The 25,970-nt window shown below is 39.4% G+C and overlaps 1 protein-coding gene and 1 pseudogene across 4 annotated transcripts in view; one reads left to right on the forward strand and one right to left on the reverse strand.

Moving 5' to 3' along the window:
- Rnf111 (ring finger protein 111) overlaps positions 1-25,970 on the forward strand; it is an 82,365-nt gene that overhangs the window by 12,774 nt on the left and 43,621 nt on the right. For all 4 annotated transcript variants that reach the window (XM_010641249.3, XM_010641250.2, XM_010641253.2 and 1 more), the window contains exon 2: positions 19,267-20,159. In XM_010641249.3, the coding sequence (XP_010639551.1) occupies positions 19,286-20,159 (874 nt within the window). In that variant the 5' untranslated portion in view covers positions 19,267-19,285. The remainder of the gene's footprint in view (positions 1-19,266; positions 20,160-25,970) is intronic.
- On the reverse strand, positions 2,948-4,050 carry LOC104874227 (annotated as a pseudogene).

Consider the following 25,970-nt stretch of genomic DNA (forward strand, 5'->3'; position numbering starts at 1 on the left):
TTTTTGTTGTTTGACGTGTCATAATTTCAGAGATTATTTTCTCTTCAGTCTTTGGCTAGTGTGAGTGAAGCTTTTTGTTAAAGAAAAAAAATTTTTTTTTGGTCCCGGGACTCGAACTCAGTCAGCTAAATCTCCAGCCCTGTCTAAATGTTTTTAAACCTCAAGGTGCAGTTGCTGGATTATCAGTTGGATATGTGTATAACTCATTTTATTCGAAGCTGCGAAAGAGTTGTGTGTGGAGTTTTCTAGTTGCTCCTCCTCCTTCATCATCTGGGGTTTTGGCCACTTAAAGGTCACTGACCTCTCAGTGCTTATCATGCTCCCATTGAATATTTCATTGCCCATGCTTTCTCATAGTTTGGACATTTGCTGTAGCATTTCGGATATTATAATGTCTTCATTTTCTTTAGCTTCCTTGAATATTTTGAAAATATTTTATAACATCCCTTAGTCTTTTTTTTTTGGTACTGGGGATTGAACTTGGGTCCTTGTGCTTGTAAGGCAGGTGGCAGAACCACTGAGCTAAATCCCCAGCCCAACATCCCTTAGTCTTGAAGTCTTCCCCTGCTGCTTCTCACCATTAGCTAGTTCTCTACCCTTAATCTTTTGAGGTTCATTTTGTCCTTGGGGAAGGGACTCTTCACTTAGAGCAAGCCTTAGCCGAGAAGTCACTGTGGAAGTCTGAACCTGCAGACACTCATGCTGCTGTCAGTGCTCCTCAGCTCCCTTTGCACTTTGCGGAAGAGTCAGTGACCTCATCTTTCCTCGACTGTGGGGCTTCTTCCATTTTGACTTTGTCACCCAGACCGTCCTCACCTTCGTTGTACTGTGTCTTCATTCCTTTAATAAGATGAGAACTGATACCCAGAGCAGCATGGGATGAAGGATGTTCCCGAATCTCCTTGCATAGATATCTGTTGTCCAGCTCCTTTCATCTTTGGGTTTAGGTTCCTGTGTTAGCTTTCCATTTCAGGGAAAAAATACGTGAGATGATTAGCTTAAAGGAGTTAAAGTATCTATCAACTTTTGGCTCTTGGTTTCAGTCCGTGGTTGGCCCAGTTTTAGGGCCCTTGGTGAGCATGTCCATTATGGTTGTGGAAGCATGTGGGGAACGAGGCTGCTTACCTCACGGTAAATTAGGAAGCAAAGGAAGAGAGGAAGGGCTGGGATTCCAGTACCTCTCTAAGGGCGTGCTCCCTGACTTCCTTCCACTAGGCTCTACCTCCTAAAAACACCATCAACTGGGAACCGTGCCTTTCAAGACATACGCCTTTGGGGGACACCTGTGATCCAAACCATGATGGTTCCCTAATCTCTTTCTGTATAACCTCATTAACCTGGAGCTTTTTAAGCTTTGTTTTTGTTTTTTGGTACTGGGGATCAAGCTTGGGACCTTGTACTTACAAGGCAGGTGGTAGAACCACTGTGCTAAATCCCTGGCCCTGGAGCTCTTTTATTTTATTATTTATTTTTTTTTAATTTTTTTTTTGAGACAGGGTCTCACTGTTGTTGAGACTGACCTGGAACTCTCTATGTAGCCACTATGTAACTCACTATGTTTTAGAGTCACAGTGATCTTCCTGCCTCAGCCTCCCCAGTGCTGGGATTACAAATGTGCACCACCACGCCCATTGGTAGAGCTCTTTTAAATGCAGTCAAAGCTCTGATAAGGCCTGGAAAGGCAGTTGCACACTCCTGCAGTTCCAGTTTCTTGAGGCTAAGGCAGAACGATGGCAAGTTTAAGGCCAGCCTGAGCAATATAATGAGATCCCTATCTGAAAAACAAAAAATAACTGGGCTGCACTTGCTTGGCATGCATGAGACCCAGGTTTGATCCCCTAGCACTGCAAAAAAAAAAAAACAAAGAATATTGACCAGAGTGACACAAGTAACAGGCGACACATTGCGTCACTACAGAGCTATCCACAGACACTTCCTGCCCTTCATCCTGTATACCCAGAGAATATCTAGATTCAACTTTGCATCTCAGAAAAGCAGGGAGAAATTGTGAGCTGTTTACTACTGTATTAGGAACAGCTTTGCATTGTTTTGTTGAGCAACTGATAACAGAATATTTGCAGTTCAAAAATAAGATACTGATCTTCATTTCAAGAAATTTGCTGGGCCCGGGGTTTTAGCTCAGTGGTTCTGCGGCCTGCCTCTCAAGAGCAAGGTCCCAAATTTGATCCCCCGTACCAAAACAAACAAACAAACAAACAAACAAACAAAATAAAATGTTTGCTAGTATTTTGGGATTCCCATTGAATTTCCTGATAAGTTTTGTGGAATTTTTTGTTTGTTTTGAGGTAATGCCTTGCTGCTGTGTAGTTCCTGCTGGCCTTGAACCCATATTGCTTGGGCTGGCCTTAAACTTGGTGTGATCTTCCTGCTCCAGCCTCTTTAGTGCTGGTATACAGACATGTGCTGCCACACCTGTCTGTTGTTTTGAAAAATTAAAATAATTGTTTTCATTTAGGTCCTGTGTGTCTGTTAAGTTTGATAGGCATTAAGTATTTTCTCCCCCATTGTGAGTGGTTTGCTATTTTGCATTATTTTAAACTACTGTTTGCATAAAATCATTGATTTTAGGGTATTATTGTGGTAGATATGTGTAACTAGCCGATCTTACTGTTTTGTTTTCCTATTGATGATTTTTACCTGTAGATAATGAAAACTACATTTTTTGGTATTTATTTCCATTCTTTTTCCTCTCTTTAATGCAAAAACATATAACTCTATTAGAGAAATTATACATATTGGTAAATATAGTCAATAGTTATGTCTGTGGGTTAATTCTTTTCTTTTTCTTTTTTGGTACCAGAGATCGAACTCAGGTCCTTGAGCTTGTGAGGTAGGCGGTGGAACCATTGAGCTAAATCCCCATCCCTGTGGGTTAATTCTTTAAAAATCAGAATCAATGACTAGGACAGATATTATGTTCTCTTTGTTACATTGTGAAGTGTCTTGTGCAGTCGTATTCTGTTGTTGGAATGACAGCTTGTACAAATTTCAGAAAAATTAGAAGAAGATACACATGAACACCAAGCTCTCCCTCTCCTTCTGCATTTGTCTCAATGATTTTCTTCATCACTTCAGCATGCCTGCAAGGGTGAACAGAATACATAGGAGGTCGTAGGAGATGAGGGTGATTTTCAGTAGTCACTGTTTTCTTCACATGATCTTTTTTTTTTTAGTTTTTTGAGACAGGGTCTCACTGTGTAGTTGAGACTGACCTGGAACTCACTATGTAGCCCAGGCTGGTCTCGAACTCACAGCGATCCTCCTGCCTCAGCCTCCCAAGTGCTGGGATTACAGGTGTGCGCCACCATGCCCGGCCTTCCATGATCTTGACTGATGTCTTCATACATGTGCTCACCTTTTAAAGGTTGCCTTTGCTCATCATAGCCAAAGAACCATAGTCGTGGTATCTGATAATATTTGTCATAAGTGATGTATAAGACGTAAGTTCTGGTCTGTAAAATAGCATCTTCACCTCCCGCGTCAGTTTTAGCTTCACAAGCTTCTGCTATTTTCCTGGTATCTAGAGTAGCCTCATCTATTTCCAACAATCCACTTTCTTCACGTTCTTCCATGTCCTCAGCTTCTCCTTCATTTTCCTCTTCACAGAGTGCTGAGCAGCACTGAGTTTTATACTGTCCTTGTTTTCCAGCATAATCTCTTTTAACTACTTTAGTTTTTCCGCAGTACCTGTTTTGTGTTATGTATCTACCCACCCTCCATCCCCTTTGTCTTCAGTGACAGCTTCCAGTTCATCTGAATATTCCATCTGTTTGCAGAAATTGTAGCATGGCATATTTTTGATTACCAGACATTGTTTGCCTGTTGGTAGATATGCTTTCACTTTTAATTCTTCCCCTGTAGCCCATTGCCATGTCAGGCAGTTGTGGGCTTAATGCTCTCCAGTTGCCACAAACTCTTCTGGGGTGATTACACCGGTTTCCTTAAATTTTGATTCCTTGAGAACTGGGGTCAGGTACTCAGCCACTTCCAGTGCCTCTCCCTTCACTGTGTTAATCACATTGTGCATCCTGGGGCTGGAGCCCGTGGTATGGTAGGGAGGAGGACAGCAGACAGGGCCGGGAGTCAAGAACTGTTCCCTGGTGGCTCATAGGACACATGGGAGTGGGGGAGGGGCGCCTTGCGATCATGGTGCCCCAGGCAGCTCACAGCACTGGGTCTGGGCCCAGCTGTCACCTCAGGACTGTTTTTTTGTCTTGTTTTATTTTTGAGACAGGGTCTCACTATGCAGTGCAGCCTGTCCTAGAACTCACTATGTGGAGCAGACTGGCCTCAAACTTATGGCGAGTCTCCTGCCTCAGCCTCCCAAGTGCTGGGATTACAGGCGTGTGCTACCATGCCCAGCTATTCCCATTTTCTTGTTTGAATGACTTTTCCACTGTGATACGATATTGTTTTTCTTCCTGAGCTTAATGAGAATGCCTGCAGTATTTCACTCTTAACCATAAGTTTTCTTTTTTTGAATTGTGCAGGACAAAGGAAATGTCTGTGAGCTGAATTGAGCCAGATCTCTGGTTTTAAGATTTTCTTCTTAACCTTTAGACTGGAGACTGTGCAGGATGTGCACAGAAATCTTTATAGCCTTCCTGGAAGATGCAGTTATTTTCTTGTTTCATATTTAGTATGAATTAAATAGACCATAGATCACCTTAGCACTTTTTTTTTTTGTATGGACGATCAAACTTGGGACCTTGCACTGGTGAGGCAGGCAGTGGAACCACTTAGCTAAATCCCAGCCCTTGTTTTGGTTTTTTGAGACAGGTTCTCACTATATAATTCAGGCTAGCCTTGAGCCCACCATGTAGTTCACACTGGTTTGCCCTGATCCTACTGCCTCAGCTGGGGTTACAGCTGTGGGCCACCATGCCCTGCAACACTTTTACAGAGGAGAAAATCATTGGTTCTTTTCTGTGCTCAGATTCTTTAACTTAAGGGCTTGATGAGCCCCCGAGTAAAAGAAAAAAAATTTTGTTTCAAGAGCTCTTGAAACAGAAACTTGGACAATGATGAATGTAAAAGAAACCTTAGACAATATTGCATAATTTGGTTACTATTACTATTCTCATTCTTTCTGGATGTTCTCTTTTTCCTTAGGGATTAATCTTTTCATTCTTAATCACCCAGACCAAAAACACAGCAATTTCTTTTTCACTTTTTTAATAGGTAGAACCTATTAACTCAGTGCACAGCACTATGTGCCAATCAACTGTTTGCGTTGCTAGAGATCAAGTAATGAACACGACAGATGGGGTTCCAGCTGCCTTCCACCTTGTGTTCTAGTGAGGGGACTCTTACAGTAAAGGCTAAAAACTCGTTTCCATTAGTGGCGAGTGTTGTACAGAAAATGGGACATGACATTGCATGATGAGGAAGAGAGGATGATTCTTTTATTTTTATTTTTTGGTATCGAGGATCAAACTTGCGTTCTGGAGGCTGGTGGTGACAACACTGAGCTAAATCCGAAGCAAGGATGATTCTTTAAGGTGGAGTGTGTTACTCTGGGTCTTCTGAGAAGCAGATGAGATTAAATATGGTGGACTTTCTTATTTAATTGATAAAATATGCATAATATAAATTTTTATCATTTAAAACTTTTAAAATTTGTTTATTTATTTATTTATTGGTACTAGGGATCAAACTTGGGTCCTTGCACTTTCGAGGTAGGCAGGAGAACCACTGAGCTAAATCCCTGGCCCTAAAACTTTTAAAATTTAAGGTGATAGGATCTGGCAGTGTTGCCTACACTGGTCCCAAACTCCGGGGCTCAAGGAAGCTTCCTGCTTCAGCCTACCCATTAGGTGGGCCTACAGGTATGGTGGGCCACTGTACCTGGCTCATTTTAACAGTTTTTTTTTTCCCATTTTGGAGATCGAACTCAGGACCTTACGCTTGCAAGGCAGGCTGAACTAAATCCCTGGCCTTCATTTTAACGACTTTTTTTTTTTGGTACTGGGTATCAAACTCACCTTTGTGCTTGTGAGGCAGGTGGTGGAAGCACTGAGCCAAATCCCTGGCCCTCATTTTAACTTTTTTATTTTTGGTACTGGGGATCAAACTAAGGACCTTTTGCTTTCAAGGCAGGCGGTGAAACCACTGAGCTAAATCCCTGGCCCTCATTTTAACAATTTCTAAGTGTGGAGTTTGACATTTAAGTACATTCACATTGGGTTGTGGGTGATAATCCCAAGCACTCGTGAGGCTGAGGCAGGAGGATTGCCATGAGTTTGAGGCCAACCTGGACTACATAGTGAGTTCAAGGCCAGCCTAAATGCATAGTGAGACCCTGTCTCAGCAAAAAAAAGAGAGTATTTACTTTATGAACAGTAAAAATTATTATCTTTTTAGTGTTCTGTGTGACAGAGTTATGTTGGAAAGCACTTCTGCATTCCAAAGTCAGGTGCTTGCCTCAGGGAAAAGAACTTGTAGATTGACTTGTGATTGAACTAGTAAACTAGTCACATTTTTTGTGGAATATTTTATTTAAAAGAATGGCAAACTGTAGTAACATTACTTGGATATTTAAGCATATTTTCTTGAAAATAAAGGAATTGAGTATGTTTCTTTAGGATAAACAACTGAGAAGTTGCCAAGACAGAAATGGGTTTTCAAGCAAATAACTAGAATTTTGGAAAACATCAATCCACCAATATGAGTTTGGCAATTTCTCAGGCTTTTCTGATGCGATCAGTAGTGGTAATAACAAACATGGTATTTTTTAAAATGGCTGTCATGTAATGAAATGTGTCATTATACTTTTGGAAGAAGTGTTTAATTCAGTAGTTTTTTTGAATTTATAGTTTGCACAATATGAAATCATGCATAGTGAATGATCTATGTAAAGTGCATGAGGGGATGGTAAGTACCTAATAAAATGGTACAAACAGTGTCATCGATACGGTTTCAGATTCCGCAATTCAACTAACCTTTATAAAACCACTCTTGTCAAGTTTTGGGGCAGTAATGAGGAAGAATAATATGCACACTTACCTGGAAAGGTTAGCAAAAATACTACTTTTCTTCATCCAAGTATTTGTATGAAGCCAGTTTTATTGTAATTTAATCAGAACTGCCTACCCTATAGCTTGAATAAAGAAGCAGATAGAAGAAACTAGTTTTATTCTATTAAGCCAGACATTAAGGAGTTTACAAAAATATACAACCTTGAGTTTTTGTTTGTTTGTTTTGGTACCGGGGATTGAACTCAGGACCTTGCAAGGCAGGTGGGAGAGCCCTGAGCCAAATCCCCAGCCCAAAAATTATAGCAGTTCTATTTTTTAAAACTGTGTTCATAAATGTTATTTGTTTTAATAATGTATTTTAAAGCATTTGTCAGTTTTGCCTTCTAATATGTCAGTAGATAAAAGCCACATATTAAAAGATTTTGGGATCCATCCTAAGTAATTCTAAAGAGTATAAAGGGTTTTACAGGCAAAATATTTGAAAATTGCTGCTTTAGAGAATTCACCAGTTGTAGACCTTGTCTTTGTACAACTTTTTTTAATTTTTAAAAAAATATTTGTGGTACCCAAGGCCTTCATACGAATCTACAACCCCAGCCCCCCCACCTTTTCCTGGTACCAGAGATTGAACCCAGGACCTTGTGCTTGCCAGGCAGGCATGACACCACTGAGCTACATCCCCGGCCCTTTAGGCCTTTTTTTTTATTTTGAGGGTTTTTGCTAAATTGCCCAAGCCAGGCTGTTTTGTGTTCTTCCTGCCTCAGCCTGAATGCTTGGATTGTAGATGTGTGTCACTGTATCCACTAAACTCGGGATCTTGGGCATGCTAAGCATGTAACTTCTGCTATGCCAGACCTCTTAGCCTCACTACAGTTTTCACTTTTTCTTTTTTTTGATACTGGGGATTGAACTTGGGACCTTCCCCTTGCGAGGCAGGCTGTGGAACTACTGAGCTAAATCCCTGGCCTTTTTTAATTTTTTTTGAGACAGAGTCTCATGCCGTAGTTCAGGCTGACCTTGAACTCACTGTATAGCCCAAGCTGGCTGTGAACTCCAGGAGATCCTTCTTCCTCAGCCTCCTCCGGCTGTGATTATATGTGTGCACCACTGCTTTAGATAACAATTCCTCAGATGTATAATACAAGACCTGCTGTATCTTCTACACTTGGGGCACAAAGTAGTGACCAAAACAGTCTCTGTTATAGTGGGAAAGCTGCAAAAGAGGATGATGGTGATGGAAATTGAGCTGAGGGCCAGGATTTAGCTCAGTGGTGCTGCCGCTTGCCGTCCAAGTGCAAGGTCCTGAGTTCGATCCCTAGTACAAAGAAAGCCAAAAGTTGAGCTGAACAAGGAAGGCTGTAAGAGGGAATACCTTTTTGTGTCTCTTTTTCAAATTTTTATTAGCACATGTTTTCAGTACATAATGATTACATTTATCATGGGGAATTGGTGCATGTAAAGAATACATTTTAATTCTTTTTGCATCCTCTTCTCTCCGCTGCTTTCCTCCAACTCATTTTCAGTTTTGGTTTTCCAGAAAACTTTTAACTTGTTTTGTTTTGTTTTGGATACAGGGTCTTTCTGTGTAGTCCAGGCTGGCCTTAAACTCACAGTGACCCTCCTGCTTCAGCCTCAAGTTCTGAGATTACAGGTGTGCACCAGCATACCTGGCTAAACTTTTGATGTTTCCGTTCACTTTTGAAGTGCTACTTGTTGGATGAAGGTCTCTGAGGTGAGGTGCCTGAGCCCAGCAGAGGGAGGTTCAAGCAAGCTTGGGGCTGGCAGTGGCCCAGGGCTCTCCGGCCTGGATTGCAGTGGATGAGGGGAGCTTGTAGGCTCTGTGGACCCAGACAGCTGGGCTAGGGCTCTGATTTTGCAGTTCTGGGGGGTAGTTTCATATGGGCTTTGACAACTCCTCAGCCATTGCTTTCTCCCTTCCTTTTTTTGCAGTTCCTATCAGTTGGATGGTAGAATTTCTGTTGCTATCTTTTTACCTGCTGCTTTTTTCCATTTCTTGTTGTTCTCGTGGATTTAAAAGAAAAAATTATTTCACTTTCAGTTTAGTGGGGGTTGAAGGGTTGTTTGAGAGAAAAATGTGTGTGATTTACCATGATTGAAGAAAATGTGCTTTCACTTTTGATAAGCATGACAGTTTCACCGGATGAAGTTCTATTACTGATAAGGAACTGGGCTTTCTTTAAAAATCTTAGTAGTAGTAAAGCCATACTCATGTGAATTCATTTTACAAAACAGAAGTCTAGTTTTGTAAGCGTGTTCTTTAATGCAGAATACATTTTTTTGGGGGGGATAGAGGAGATTGAATCTAGGGCCTTCACATTGAGCTAACATTTCATTCATGCTAGGCTTGAACTTTGAGATCATCCTGCCTCAGCTTCACAGAGTGCTGGCATTACAGGTGTGCACTATCCTGCTCAGTTTAAATTCACATTTAAAAAAAAAGAACTAAATATAATACTGATAAAAACTCATCATTTTATTCTTATGACTATCATTCTGTCCTTACTCTTACTTCTCCACTTGAGGAAATCAGGCTTCTAAGGACAAGCTCTCTTTGTTTTTGTTTCTTGAGATGGGCTATGTAGCTCATGCTGGCTTCATACTCATGGTGATCCTCTTGCTTTAGCCTCCCAACTGCTAGGACTACAGGCATGAGCCACCGTTCCTGCCCATTGATCTGTTTTTACAATTTCCTTTTTGATCTAGTGTCTTGGAATAAATTGATTGATTGAGGCAGAGTCTTGCTATGTAGTTCAGGCTGGTCTTGAACTCCCTATGTATCCCAGGCTGGCCTTGAACTCGTGTTCCTCCTGTTTCAGCCTCCAAAGTACTTGGATTACATACATTGAATTTAATTGTTTTGTTTTGTTTTGTTTTTGTTTTTTGAGACAAGGTCTCACTATGTAGTTGAGACTGACCTGGAACTCACTATGTAGCCCAGGCTGGTCTCAAACTCACAGTGATCCTCCTGCCTCAGCTTTCCAAGTGCTGGAATTACAGGTGTGTGCTACCATACCTGGCTGAATTTAAACTTTTTAAAAAAATTGAATTTAAATTTTGAGCTTTCACAATAGTTGGGATCACTTCCTCTTTCGGGGGCATGGGGGATGGGTATGGGGATTGAATTTAGGACCTTGAACTTGCTAGGCAGGCATGGTGCCACTGAGCTAAATCCCCAGCCCACTTCCTCTTTTTGACCTAGTAGCAGGCTGCAAGTTAATTATTTGCTTATACGTTAATCAAAGTTCTCTCTCTTCTTTTCATAATTAGATTATGTATTCCTAGCAGAGATCTCTCAAGAAATTTAGGTCTGAGTACTTTGGTAATGCAGTTAAGCCTTCAAAAATGATCCCCTTTTCGAAGAAATGCCTTTCTAGCTAATGAAATTTAGACTGTTTAAAATGTGTAGCTGTGAGTAGTGGATGGTTTTGTTTTGTTTTATTGTACTGGGGATTGAACCCAGGGCCTTCCCACTGAGCTTCAAAGCCTGTCCATTTTTTTTATTGTTGTTTTAGAGACAGATCTGTGTTGAGCAGCTAGTTTGCCTGGTTGGAACTTGAATTTGAGGTCCTCTGCTTCAGCCCCAGAATGCTGGGATTCCAGGTGTATGCTGCCCTGTCTGGATAGGATTGGTACTTTTAAAGCATTTTAGGTTGTAGGGGGAGTATTCTGTCAGGTAGCTGTTTTAATATAGTGCAGTTGGCAAATAATAAAAAAATTATGAACAAAACAGTTATCAGTTTACAAGAGAACTACAAATTTAGAACATCACCTAAGCAACGTCCCTGAGGTACAAATATTTTTTTCACTTATTAATGCGGAAAAGGTAGGTGACTATATATTTTGTGTTATTTTCTGATAATCTATAAAACTTATAGGAAAATATCAGATATATGACATTTGTCTTTTAAAATATTTTTGTAGTCATTATAAAATTAATCAAAATTTCATTAATTTAACAAATTTTTACTAGTGCATGTGTGTATACATGATTATTACATTTGTATGGAGGCTTGGTACACGTACATAACACATCTTACTTCTATATTCCTTCTTTCCCCCATTTCTCCCCTTCTTCCCTCTCTTTGTCCCCTTCCCATTTGCAAAATATCTATCTTAATTAACTATCTTATCTTTTGCTTTTTAAATTTTTTATGCTTTTGAGTTCACATTTAAGTGAAATCATGGTTTTTAAGCTTGTATGTCTCACTTATTTATTGTCCTCTTTGATCTCCTTTTTCAGAATATTATAGTTTTGTTATAGAGCTCTTTCACTTGGTTAGGTTAATTCCTAAGTTTTTGAATTTTCTTGAACCTATGTGAAAGGTATTGTTTTTCTAATTTCTTTCTTGTTGGATTCATTACTGGTGTACAGAAACACTACTGATTTTTATATATTGATTTTGTTTGTATACTGTTATCTTGCTGAATTCGCACCCCCCCACCCCTTTTGGGTACTGGGGATCAAACTTGGGACCTTGTGCTTGTGAGGCAGATGGCGGAACCACTGAGCTAAATCCCTGGCCCTCCTTTGTTCTTTTGGTGAAATATTTTGGTCTTTTTTTTTTTTTTTTTTTTTTTTTTTTTTTTTTGGTTTTTTTTTTTTTTTTTTTTTTTTTTTAATTTGGTCTTCTATATAAAGGACCACGCAATCGCTTCTCGGCCTTTTGGCTAAGATCAAGCGTAAAGGACCATGCATCTGTGAATAGGATCGTTTGATTTCTACCTTTCCTATATATATCACTTTTGTTAATTTCTCTTGCCTGATTGCTCTTTTTCCCCCTGAGACAGTGTCTTGCTGTGGAGTGCAGGCTGGCCTCGACCTCACTTACGTAACTCAGGCTGGCCTCCAACTTGTACTGTTTGATTACTCTTGCTAAAGTAAATTAGTTTCTTCCTTCCTGCCTGCTTGCCTGCCTGCCTTCCTGCCTTTCTTCTATCTACAGACAGGGCTAAAATGGCTAAAGAAGTTTGGTGCTATATTGAACTGGAGTAGTGTAAGTAGTCATCCTTATCTTTTGTTTTTGAGACAGGGTCTCACTATGTAGTTCAGCCTGGCCTTGAACTCACAATGTAGCACACGCTGGTCTCATACTTGGGGTGATCCTCCTTCCTCAGCCTTTTGAGTGCTGGGCTCATAGGCACGTACCATCATGCCCATCTGAACATCCTTGTTGGAGATTTTAGAAGAAAGGCATTTAGTTTTTTCTCATTTGATATAATGTTGGTAATGGGTGTGTCATATGTGGCTTTTATCAGATTGAGATAAGGTCCATTTGTACCTATTTTATCATGAATGGATGTTGGATTTTGTCAAAATCTTTTTCTGTGTCTATTGAAATGATCATGTGATTTTTGTCCTAACTTTTGTTACCAGTTTTATTTAACCATGAAATAAATATGTAGCTAGGTGCAGTGGTATGTGCCTGTAGTCCAAGCTACTCAGGAAAGCTATTCAGGAGGAGGAGGCAGGTGAGTCACTTGAGCCCAGGAGTTTGGGTTGGGGTCAGCTCTTGCCTCCAGGGGGGGAAAAGGGCTGGGAATTTAGCTCAGTGGTTCTGCCGCCAGCGCAAGGTCCAGAGTTCAATCCCTGTTACTAAAAAACAAAACAAAACAAACAAAACCCAGAAAAACAAAAGGATAAAAAGAAACAAGTACTTCTTACATTCCTCATTGGTAATGAAATGCTCATACCAATAAGTGTGTGACAGTTTATAGAAATAGAATTCCTGAAAGTTGTAGGAGTAATCATTTCCCCTGTTTTTTTTTTGTTTTTTTTTTTTTTTTGAGACAGGGTCTCACTATGTAGTTGAGACTGACCTGGAACTCACTATGTAGCCCAGGCTAGTCTCGAACTCACAGTGATCCTCCTGCCTCAGCCTCCCGAGTGCTGAGATTAAGGCATGCGCCACCACATCTGGCTTATAATTTCTCCTCTTTTCTTCATATAATCTTACTAGGTAAGTTGGCAGATTTTAACTCTTAAATCTTTTTTTTTTTTTTTTGGTGTCGCGAATCGAATTCATGACCTTGCACTTGCCAGGCGGGTGTGTCCCAGTTAGCTACATCCTTGGCCCTCTAACTCTAATTCTCAGTTTTGAAAATTAGCCTTTTCTAGCTTATGTGCTTCATTAGTGCAGTGTTTGCTTATGAATAATTAGCTCCTTATACTCAGGAGTAATTTAGTATGCTGATGGGGTCAGATCAGCGCAGAAACTAGTACTCGATTTCAGTACTTAAACAGTATGTAATAACAAACCAGTTTTAATGTGGCCATGTGGGTAGATATGTCTCATAATACTTGTCTCTTTTGTAACTCAAATCAGCCAATAATTTCTACAGAAATAAAAAACTAGATTATGATTTCAACCAATATCAAATAGTTGATCCTATTTATTATTTTTGATTTTTTTAAACTTGAAAATGCAGTGCTGCTGTTTCTTTTAATAAACTTTTTAAAAAAATTTTATCCCATTCCCCCCATAAGCCCCCTCTTCTCCCCATGTACAGAAAATTTGTTTCTGTTTTTTTCCTTCTGTTTTATTTTTTTGGTACTGGAGATTGAACTCGGGTCCTTGCAAGGCAGGCCACCGAACCGCTGAGCTAAATCCCCGGCCCCTGTTTTTTTCCTTCTGTTTTCACTTTTTTGTATCCCTTTCTTCCTTTCTTCCTCCGTACTTCCTTGTTCCCTTTCCCATTTGAACACTTTCTTCCCGTTTCTCAACATCCATTATATATACCTCTCAGTTCTTATTTCCACCTTCAGTTTCTCACACCAGAGAAAACAGTGTGGTATTTAAATGTGTGTTGGATTTAGTTCACTTAATAGAATTTGGTACTAAAGACCATGTAAATGAAGCTCATCCTTCTTTATGGCAGAGTAATACTCCACTGTGTAGGAAAACCACATCTTTATCCATTTATCAGTTGATAGGTATTTGGGTTGTTTCTAAGATTTAGCTATTATTTAGTGCATATATCGCTGTGGTAGGCTGCTTTTAATTCTTTTGGGAAGATACCAAGAAGGGGAATAGCTGGGTCAAATGGAACGTTGGGTTTTAGTTTCTTTCTTTCTTTTTTCTTTTTTCTTTTTTCTTTTGTGGTACCAGAGATCAAACGCGGGACCTTGTGCTTGTGAGACAGGCAGCAGAACCACTGAGGCAAATCCGCCTGGTTTTAGTTTGTTGAGGAATCTCCACACTGATTTCCACAGTGGCTGCACCACTCTGCACTCCCACCAGCAGTGGAGAAGGGTTCCTTTTCCCCAAAGCCCCTCCAGCATTTGTTACTGATTCTTTTTTTTTTTTTTTTTTTTTTTTTTTTTTTTTTTTTTTTTTTTTTGTTTTTTTTTTTTTTTTTTTTTTTTTTTTTTGGTTTTTTGGTTTTTTGGAGACAGGGTCTCACTGTATAATTGAGACTGACCTGGAACTCACTTGGTAACCCAGGCTGTTCTCGAACTCACAGCAGTCCTCCTGCCTCAACCTCCTAAGTACTTGGATTACAGGTGTGCGATACCACACCCGGCCTTGTTACTGATTCTTGATAGCAGCCATTCTTTCTGAAGTGAGATGGAATCTCAGCATTAACATACTTTTTTTTCTCAGTTCAAGATACAGTGTGAGGGCCTGGGATTTAGATTTAGCTCAGTGGTGTTGCTGCCTACCTCAAAAGCACAAGGTCCTGAATTTGATCTCTGGTACCAAAAACAAAATACAGTATGAATTTCTATTCCCTTGGTTAGAACGTCATAGTTAATTTTGCACTTAATGATTGCATGGCATGGTCACTCAGAAAGTAACTTGTGAATGGATTTACAGTGATGGCACCATCTACCAAACCACCTTCCTCCTGCTCCTCCCCACCCTTGCCTTACTGGGAAGACCTGAGTGACCAGACCCAGAGCAGATTTAACCATAAAGATTTCATTGTTTGCCAGGCATTGTGGCACATGTCTGTAATCCCAGCACTCTGGAGGCTGAGGCAGGAGGATTTTCAAGTGGGCTACATAGTGAGTTCAAGGCCAGCCTGAGCTCTACGTAGTAAGACCCTGTCTCAAAAAACAAAACCAGGCTGGGCGTGGCGGTGCATGCCTATAATCCCAGCATTTGGGAGGCTGAGGCAGGAGGAACCCTGTGAGTTCGAGACCAACCTGGGTTACATAGTGAATTCCAGGTCAGTCTCAACTACATAGTGAGACCCTGTCTCAAAACAAACAAACAAACAAAAAGTTCATTGTTTTGATTTTAGGGGCATAAAGTGATGGAAAAGTAATTTGAGTTTAATACATGACACTGTGAATCACTTCTTTGTAAATTCATTTATGGGTCCATGCTCTCAGAATTCATCTGTCCCCTTGGCAAGGTTTTATCGCCTCGGAGTCATCATCTCCAATACCAAGACTTTGTGAGTGACTCAGTGATTAAGATCAGTCTCAAACTGCAATTATCCCCTTAGTTAATAGAGACAGTCTCCTCAGAGAGAGAACCTGATATAATCCCTGCGAGACACGGACTTCTGACTCCTCTCTTGCTGATGGGGTCCACAGTTACCTGTGTCTTTTGGTAACAAATTATTGAGATTTAATTTCAGTGGTTATAGTGTATTCACAGAATTGAACAATCACTGCAGAACATTGAGGACATTTTCATTTGATCAAAAAGAAACCCTACATGTTTGGCCATCATAGTGTAATTCTGCCCCCCTTGGACTCGGCAGCTGCTATTCTGCTTTCTGTCTACAGATTTGCCTGTTCTGGACATTTCATATCAAATAGTCCTGTGATGGTTAGCATAATGTTTATCCATAATGCAGAGCTTTGTTCCACATATTTTATACCAATAATATTCGCCCATGCTGAAGCCTGAATCCATATAACATTTCTTTTGATTACTTTTGATCCATTGTATGAACTTGTTTATCATTTGATGGGCATTCATGTTGTTTTCACTTTTGGCTGTTATGACCAATGGTGCTATGTTCGTTTTTATATGGATATATCTTTTCATTTCTCTTGGGTGTAGGCGTAGGACTGACTGGAATTGCGTGATGCTGTGATAATTCTTTGTTTAATTGTCTTTAAGGGTGGTGGCTTTGCTGGAGATTGAAGCCAGGGCCTGTACATGCTAAGATGTATTCTGTCACTAAGCTATACCCTCGTCCAAGTGGCTGTTTGATTTTAAATCCCCACTAGCTATTGTTTGAGCGTCCCTATTTCTTTAGATATTCTCTAACCTATGTGGTTTTTTTGTTTGTTTGTTTTGGTTTTGGTTTTTTTGAGACAGGGTCTTACTGTGTAGTTCAGCCTGCTCTAGAACTCATTATGTAACCCAGGCTGGTCTCGAACTCACAGGAATCCTCCTGCCTCAGCCTACAGAGTGCTGGGATTACAGGTGTTGCACCACCACGCCCTGTTTTTAACGTATGTGATTTATTATGGCCATGCCTGTCCCCTCAGCCCCTTACATCACACAAAGCTACGCTGTATCATTGTGACTTGTTTTCTTGTCTTTAATTTTTTTGGTTGTTTTTGTTTCTTGCCTTAAATTTTGATGATTCTGTCAGGCTGCCTTCTGTAATTTGCTCACTGCCATGCCCATAATATCCACTCATCTTTGTGTTTCTTATTCACAGAATCCAGACAGGGCTTGTTGGCTCATCTTGAATACAGAATTGTCTGTCTTTGTAAATAAAAATAATAGAAGACAAGGGTTAGCTTTCTATAGGAATAGGCTTTTCAAAAAGTTTTTTTTTGCTAATTTTATTTTTATTTTTATTTATTTTTGTATTTTGAGACAGGGTCTTGCTTTGTAGTTCAGGCTGGCCTTGAACCCACTCCGCAGCCCATGCTGGCTTCAAACTTGATCCTTCTGCCTCAGTCTCCCAAGTGCTGAGATTACAGGCATGTACCACCACGCATGGCGTGATTATGTACTAAGTAGTTATGTACTAAAATAAAAGTGTGAGACCTGTGAGATTAAGTATCTCTGTAACTGTCATTTGTGAAAAAGGAAGAAATTTGCTACTAAATATAAATGCCTTTCTTCCTGTCTTTTAAGGAAATGGTTTAAAAACTGTATGTTAAGGGCAAAACAAATCTATGTTATTAGGAGTTAGGATACTGTAATCCCAGCAGTCGGGGAGGCTGAGGCAGAAGGATCACTGAGTTCGAGGCCAGCCTGGGCCTCATAGTGAAATCCAGGTCAGTCTCAACTACATAGTGAGACCCTGTCTCAAAAACAAAAAAAAGAAAAAAGAAAAGAAAAAAGAAGTTAGGGTAGTGGTTACAACTTTTGTTGGTTAGTTTGATGGGAAGAGGATTTCAGTGATACTGTGTTATGTTTGTTGATCTGGGTGCTAATTGTGTTTATTTGTGAAAGCTCAAGAAGCTGTAAACTTAAAATATGTGCATGTTGTACTTAATAAAAAGTTAAAACAGGTGTGGTTGAGTGGACTACTTAGGCTAAGGGAAGAGGATTCCTTGAGCCCAGAGGTTAGAGACCAGCCTGGGGAGCAGAGTGAAACCTTGTCAGAAACAGCATTGTTTGTTAGCATTGTTCAGACATTCATGTCTCGGACTACTCCAGTTCTTCCTTTGTAACATTAAATCTCTTTGTAATGATTTTCATTTGGAATCATTATGTTTATTACTTTTACATTATTGCCATTCTTGTTTCAGTGATTGCATTGAAATGCGTGCTTTACATCAGGTTGCCTTCAGCTCATAATTTTAGAAATCACATGGTTTAGATACTCTTACATTGTTGCAGAAAGATTCCTTATGCTGTTTATTTAGCTGAATGATCTTCAGCACCTCAGCCCTGGCTCTAGTCTTTTGTATCTAAAACTAAAAGGCTATTAAAAAGCTATTGTAGGCCCTGGAGCAAGGACCTGAGTTCGATCCCTGGTACCAAAAACAAAACAAAACAGAAAAAAGCTATTGTGGGGCTGGGGATTTGGCTCATTGGTGCCGCCGCCTGCCTCGCAAGTACAAGTGTTCAATCAACAGTACCAAAAAAAGAAAAACAACAACCACAACAAAAAACCCACAAAAAAACTGTTGTGCACTGCTGTCTACCAGAAGTTGTATTTTTCTCACAGAACAGAGTAGTATGAAGGGTTGAAGCATAGGAGAGAAGTTACATGCACAACTGGTATTTATAGTAACCTATCTAATGTAGCAAGCGTCTAGATACTCAAGAATTCTGACAATGTTGTGCGAAGAGAAAGCATGTTGCTTTAATAGTCTTAAAGTTTTATACTTCTTTATTTTCTTACATTTTAAATTTGGCTAAGAGTGGTGGTGCATTCTTGTAATTCCAGCTCTTGGGAGGCTAAGGCAGGAGGATTGCTATGAGTTCAAGGCATCCCTGAGCTACTTTGTGAATTCAAAGTCAGTCTGAACTACATATTGAGACCCTGTGTCAAAACTTTTTTTTTTGGCCGGGTGTAATACATGCCTGTCTTCCCAGTACACAGGAGGCTGAGGCAGGAGGATTGCAGTGAGTTCAAGGCCAGCCAGGACTACATAGCAAGACCATCTCAAAAAAACAAATAACAAACTAAAAAATTTTCTTTTTAAACCAATACATTAATATATAAAAATTATATTTATGGAGTACTCTGTATTGTTTGATACATGGAGATAGTATATAAATGTATAACTGGTTAAATACATGTTCTCAGACATTTATCATTTATGGTGTAGATGTTCAAAATCTTTTCCCTGTCTTCTTCAAATATGCACAGAATTGTTTTTTTTTTGTTTTGTTTTGTTTTGTTTTGTTGAGACAGGGTCTCACTAGGTAGTTGAGACTGACCTGGAACTCACTATGTAGCCCAGGCTGTTCTCGAACTCACAGCAATCCTCCTGCCTCAGCCTCCTGAGTGCTGGGATTACAGGCGTGCGCCACCACGCCTGGCTGTTAGTGTTCATTTGTAAAAGTTGGAGGCATAAGTAAAGTTTTCAAAGAAAAAGGACTGGGGATTTAGCTCAGTGGTTCTGGTGCCTGCCTTGCAAGCGCAGCGACCCGAGTTTGATCCCCAGGACCAAAAGAAAAAAGAAAAGAAAAATCTTGAGAAAAATGTTTTATAAGAACAACAAAATCACTCATGATAACATTTCATATTCTGGTAAGGAAAAGCCAGTTCTACAATACACAGGGGATGTTCTCATTGATTTAAGAACTTGTCGATTAAATTGTATGATAAAACATGTTAAAAAATCATCTGTGTATCTAATTGTGTCTTCTAGGCCTTCTTCAAAGCCTCCCATGTCTCAATGGACTCCGAAATATAACGAGGTCTATACCTTAAAAGTGGATATGAAGAGTGAGATTCCTTCTGATGCTCCAGAGACACAGGAGAGTCTGAAAGGGATCCTTTTGCATCCAGAGCCCATTGGGGCAGCCAAAAGTTTTCCTGCAGGAGTTGAGATGATTAATAGTAAAGTGGGGAATGAATTCTCTCACTTGTGTGATGATTCCCAAAAACAAGAGAAGGACATGAATAGTAATCAGCAAGAACAAGAAAAAAGCGTTGTGAGGAAAAAACGCAAAAGCCAGCAGGCCGGCCCTTCATACGTGCAGAACTGTGCTAAAGAGAATCAGGGAGTTTTGGGACTAAGGCAACACCTAGAGGCACCAAGTGATGAAGAAAATGATTCTTCCTTTAGTGATTGTCTTTCTTCTCCTTCATCTAGCTTGCATTTTGGAGACTCTGACACTGTGACTTCAGATGAGGATAAAGAAGTCTCTGTAAGACATTCCCAGACCATTTTGAGTGCTAAAAGTAGAAGTCATAGTGCACGGTCTCAAAAGTGGCCTCGGACTGAGCCAGAATCTGTGTCAGGATTGTTAATGAAAAGACCCTGTTTTCATAGCAGTTCACTGAGGAGACTTCCATGCAGAAAGAGATTTGTAAAAAATAATTCCTCACAGAGGACACAGAAACAAAAAGAGAGGATATTAATGCAAAGGAAAAAACGAGAAGTGTTAGCTCGAAGAAAATATGCATTGCTACCCAGTTCTAGTAGTTCCAGTGAGAATGACCTCAGCAGTGAGTCCTCTAGCTCATCAACTGAAGGAGAAGAGGATTTGTTCGTTTCTGCTAGTGAAAACCATCAAAACAATCCAGCTGCTCCCTCAGGTAAGAATGTTTGTGTAAAGTATGGAAGGTATTACCTTGTTTTTCTGTTTATTTTCATGTTTCTGTGTCTTAGTGCTTTTGCTATATTTAAAAGGAATATGGAATTCTGTGAACATTTTGTTTGTTTGTTTGTTTGAGACAGGGTCTCACTGTGTAGTTGAGACTGACCTGGAATGCACTATGTATCCCAGGCTGCTCTCAAACTCACAACGATCCTCCTGCCTCAGCCTCCTGACTGCTGGGATTACAGATGTGTGCCACCATGCCCAGCACCTGTGAACTTTTATTTTTAAAACACATAAATCAACTGTAATGTTAAACCATGACCCCAAATCTGTGATAGAAATATTTCTATTGGCAAATATAAAATCAGATTTTTTTTTTTTAAGACAGGGTCTCACTTTGTAGTTTGGGCTGTCCCTAAACTCACTATGTCGCCCAGGTTAGCCTTGAACTCACAGCAATCCTCCTGCTTCTGCCTACCAGGTGCTGGGATTACAGGCATGTGCCACCACGCCTGGCTAAACTCAGATTTTTTGAATAACTATTTATACCATTTTGTGTGTATGGTTCTCTCTCCCTTTTTTTTTTTTTTGGCACGGGAGATCAAACTCAGGACCTTATGCTTCATGTGTTGCCACTGAGCTAATCCCCGGCCCTATACCATTTTATAAATAATTTTTAAATGGGCTGTTGATTTATGATAGAAAAGCTTTTTTTCCTGTAGTTCTTTTTCAGTATGTTCAACTTCTTTGAATACTTTTTCAGTTACCTAAGTGACACTTTTCTCATACTGAATCAGAGTGAGAACAATTCTAATCATTAAGACAATCTTTTCTCCGTGAAATACTCTGTTTTTCATGGTTACCTTATCCTATTCTTCATAGCTGAAAAATACTTTGAAGTGTTTGGTAACTTACTGGAACCCTAAGACTTGTAAATTTTTGGTCCTCACAGAGCTCAGTAGAGCATATATAATAGTGGAATAGCTCTTGTACGTGTTTTCATGCACTTGTATGCACTCTGTCCAGTAGAAATACATATGGGTAAAAATTACATTTCAGTGCATAGGTTTATGTGCAAGACAGTCCAGAAGTGCATGTCTAGTGTAAATAAGTAAGTCATCCTGAGATGATACAGAGTTTCTACTGTTTTTTTTGTTTTTTGTTTTGATACCAGGGATTGAACTCAGGTCCTTGTGCTTGCAAGGCAGGCAGCAGAACCACTGAGCTAAATCCCCGGCCCTCTACAGTTGTAATTTAGAAAGTTGTTGAAGTATTAAAGAGCCAAGTCCAAATGAAGGGAACTAAGATTAATTTCTTGTAAAATTAGAAAAGAAGGGAATTAGGAGGATAGAAAGAGCTTTCCAAAGGACTAGGAATGTGGTTTCTATTACTAACACTCATCTTTGACAATTTTTGCCTGTTTTCTCCCTGTCGAGGACCCAGCCTGCCAGTCCGTTGTATAGATGGGTCATTTCTTCTGCTCTCTTCTTTCCTTCTATATGTGAGGACCTTGCATTTTCATTTTTATTTTGCCATTCTTTTGTCAGAACCCTAAACAATAACTTTGCTCTTAGCCACATTCACTTCATTCTTAAAAACCTACCTGAGTATATAAGAAGAGCTAAGATCACCCACAGCTGGGAGGAACACATGGCGGTCCTTGTCTGAGGTCTCTTGAGGTAACAGGAAGAAAGGAGTTGTCACTTGTCACATTTTCCTCATGTGTTTGGAATATGAAAACCTTCGCCAGGGTGTGGTGGCACATGGCTGTAATTCTAGAATTCTGGGAGGCTGAGGCAGAAGGATCACAATTCAAGCCCCATCTGGACAATTTAGTGACCCAGCGAAACCCTGTTTCAAAATAAAAATAAAGAATGGGTAGGGATACAGCTCAATATAAAGATCCTGGGTTCAGTATCCAGTACAGGGGGAAAAAAAAGGAACAGCAGAACTCACTTTCTTCTTTAAAGTGTTGAGGAAGGTGGTGGTTGGTGAAGAGGAGTAAAAGGTAAAGGTCTAAGGAGCTGGTGGTAGTGTAGGGAAATGAGAATATAGTGAAAGTTAATTCTAGTGTCTGTTTCTGAGAAGGAAGGCGTTTATTTATGTGACGTGTGATCACAAGATACAATGAATGTTTAAAGTTTAAAAATTATTACTGCAAAAGATATGTTGCTGCTCATGCTGCTTAAAATATGGTCCCCCTCTTCAACTTCTTATCCCATTATTCTTGACGCTTCCTGAAACAGTTCTGGAAGTCCTCTTTCGTGAGTATCTTTAGATGGGCTCTTGTAGCTGCCGTAATGTCCTGAATTGATTCAAAATACATTATTTTTGTGGTCATTTTGACTTTAGGAAGAGCTAGAAGTCTTAGTGCGCCAGATCTGGTGAATAAGGTAGATGAGGATGTGCCGTAATATTTTTACAACCTTGCCTTTGAGCACACCTCAGAAAGACACTCATCCAAGTGTTTATCTCCTTCAGAACGTGCAGACTCATATGCAAGGATAAATAAATGATGTAGGTCTTTCCACATCAGTAAACACAGTTATCTTGTTATGTTTAACAGTTACATAGTTCCCTTTGTGTCAAAATTCTATAGTTCATTTTTGGCTCACTTTTATTGCTGGATATTTGTGTTGTTGAACAGCCTCATACACACATTTCTGCACATGTATGCAAGCATAGCTTAAGATATATTTTATACAAGTGTGTCAGAGGACATATGAATATAAAATTTTATTAACTATTATTACCTGAAAGCTTTCCAAGGGGTAAGTGTTTCCTGTTCCTGTTCGTTCACTGCTCAGTAGTGGATAATGATGTCATGATGATGATAAAAGCACTTAGCACTTACTGTGTAGCTGTTTTATACCAGTAATAATCTGATTGTTTATGTGCATTCTTATTTAGTGCTCCCATTTCTCTCTCTCTCTCTCTCTCTCTCTCTCTCTCTGGTACTGGGGATTTAATTCGGGACCTTGTGCTTGTGAGGCAGGCAGCAGAGCCACTGGGCTAAATCCCTGGACCCCTCCCAATTCTCTTCTTAGGTGTATTCTGCTGTCATCACCCATTTTTTGTTTGTTTGATTATTTTAATTTAAAAATTAAAATTTTTTTCCTCATTGAGTTTATTGGTACATTTTAGGTATACAGTACATTACATTCATCATTGGGATCTTGTACCTTTACACGACAGGTCTTGGTTCTCATTTTTTCCCCTTGTCCCTGCTCTCCCTTCACCCTCTCCTACCCTCCCCATTTACAAAAATTTTATTTCCATTTTTCATTTTCTCATATTTTTTCCTTTCCCTTCTTTTTCCCCTGCCCTTCCCACTTCCCCTACTCCTTTAGCCCTTTGTCGTCACCCATTGTAAGATTTATATTCAGAATAATTAAACTAAAATATTGATTGGACTTAGCTTTATTGTAAGAAACTTCTTCTCTTTCAAATAATTGACTTCTTAGATTCCTAGGAAATACTTGTTTTAGATGTGTTTTGAAAGGTGGTATTATTAGAAGTATTGCCATAAAGTGTCTTGCAAAATTATAGTTAATTCAAGTGGTAAGGTTAAAACTTGAACCCAGGCTTTGTGACTCCTAAGTCCCGTTATATTTCAGTGGATGTTAGGATAGGGTTGGAATATCTCAGCTTTTAGAATCCCTCAGCTTTTAGTTAAATTTATATATAAAATGATAATATGATTTATATGAATAGACACTAGTTACTCTGAGGCTGTTGAGAGATTTTTTCCATAAAATGTGCATCAACACTTATTAGCTATTGCTGCAATGAACTGATAGAAAAAATGTTTTAAGTTTTAAATAATTTTGTAGTATCTTAAAATTTATTATGGCACAAGAATCACATACTGATTTTGTAGATCATGTATTTTACCAACTGACTAAAAAAAATGAATTAGTATGAGTCGTTACTTTACATTGTATTGTGTCACTTCATCAGTTATAATAATCAGATTTCTGGAGCTGGGCGTGGTGGCACACGCCTGTAATCCCAGCACTCGGGAGGCTGAGGCAAGAGGATCACTGTGAGTTCGAGACCAGCCTGGGCTGCACAGTGAGTTTCAGGTCAGTCTCAACTACATAGTGAGAACCTGTCTCAAAAAAACAAAATAAATAAATAAATAAATAATCAGATATCTCGGAAGTATTTTCCTCTTGCTGTGGTCTGATAGAAGCCAAGTTTGAGAGCACAGTACTGTAGTAGACAATCAAGTTAGTGATTTTTTTGTGTGATCTATTTAGTGAGCCTGATCTGAACTGCTGCTTAATCTTCTATTTTATAGCACTAAATCCTTGAGCTTTCCACTTTTTGATGTGACACTTATTTATAATTTATAAATTTAAAAAATTACAATAATGAATATTTTTAGATTATCTCTTCTCCAAACTTGAAGGAAATTGAAATACCATCTATACTACCAGTAAGACACCCTAAATATGTCAGTTCCATGTTCCCATTGTGGACAAATAATACCTTTGGCTACCTCGAAATGTATGCTTTTCTGTCTGTTGTTAAAACAGGCATGTCTGAGGCAGGACGATTGCTGTGTGTTTGAGGACAGCCTGGTCTCTACATAGTTCAAGGCCAGTGTGAATTACATAGTGGGACCCTGTCTCAAAAAACAAAACAAAAGAAAACAACCCACAACAGTCATATTATGGTCATTTTTTTTAAAGTCATAAAACCAAGTTTTAAAGCTATACAAAAACAGGCATTATAACTGATAAAATTAGTGAAAGAATATTTAGAATGTTTCAAAGGATTTAAAGTAGGAGTAAGACACTTTACAAAACGCTGTGTGAGAAATAAAATTCTTAAACTATAAGTAGAAATATAACATTACACAGAATACAAAATACAAAGACAGAAATAGAAAAGGATTATATATACTCCAAAGTCTGAAAATTATTAATAATGACCAAATTTTTAGGTTTAAATTTACAGTTCCTGGATATGAGAGCCACATTACTGTACAGATCTTCAAAACAGCAGGCAGTCTTTTCTAATTAACCATGTGCAGTATTGTCCACAGAGTCTTTGGCCATCTCTGCTGTGATCACATCAGTATGACTCACCTTATTTCTGAACTTCACACCATAAAGATTGGCTGACTCGAGCAGTTCAGGGCTATCGGTAGTTAATAAACAGAATATGTATGGCCAGTTCCATAATCATATCTGACACTGCTTTTCTGTGTTGAGCATTGGACTTTGTCAGTCTCATCAAACAAGTAAAAGGAGGCAGGATCACATTTCTGAATACCAAATGTCAGAGCAGGGGCCACCGAGGATTTCTCTCCACCTGAAAACTGTTGGGTTTCTCTCATCTCACCTTGTTTTCCTGTAAATGACGCCCTACTTCCAACACTACTTTGTGACCCAGAACTCCTCACTTTTACCACTTCCTTCTCCTTCATCCTGAGACTGACTGCCCTCCACCAGTCATGTTTTATTTATGTATAAAATACTGTAGAACTTAGAAATACTACCTATTGTTACTGTATTTCCTGAAAATAATCCTATTTGCATAAATACCTTAGATATCAGTGTCTTGGTTTTCACTAAAACCTTTTTTTTTTGGGAGACAAGGTCTCCCTATGTAGTTTAGGCTGGGCTTCAACTTACTATGTAGCCCAGGCTGGCCTTGAACTCAGGGCAATCCTCCCCAGCTCAGCTTCCCCAGTGCTGGGATTACAGACATGTACCACCATACCTGACTAAAACCATTTTTTCTAAAGTCATCAAACTCAGTTTTCTAGAGCATATCATCCTTGAATACTTTGAGG

This window comes from Fukomys damarensis, unplaced genomic scaffold, assembly GCF_012274545.1.
Source record: "Fukomys damarensis isolate Sample0158 unplaced genomic scaffold, DMR_v1.0_HiC HiC_scaffold_25, whole genome shotgun sequence".
Classification (NCBI taxonomy): domain Eukaryota; kingdom Metazoa; phylum Chordata; class Mammalia; order Rodentia; family Bathyergidae; genus Fukomys; species Fukomys damarensis.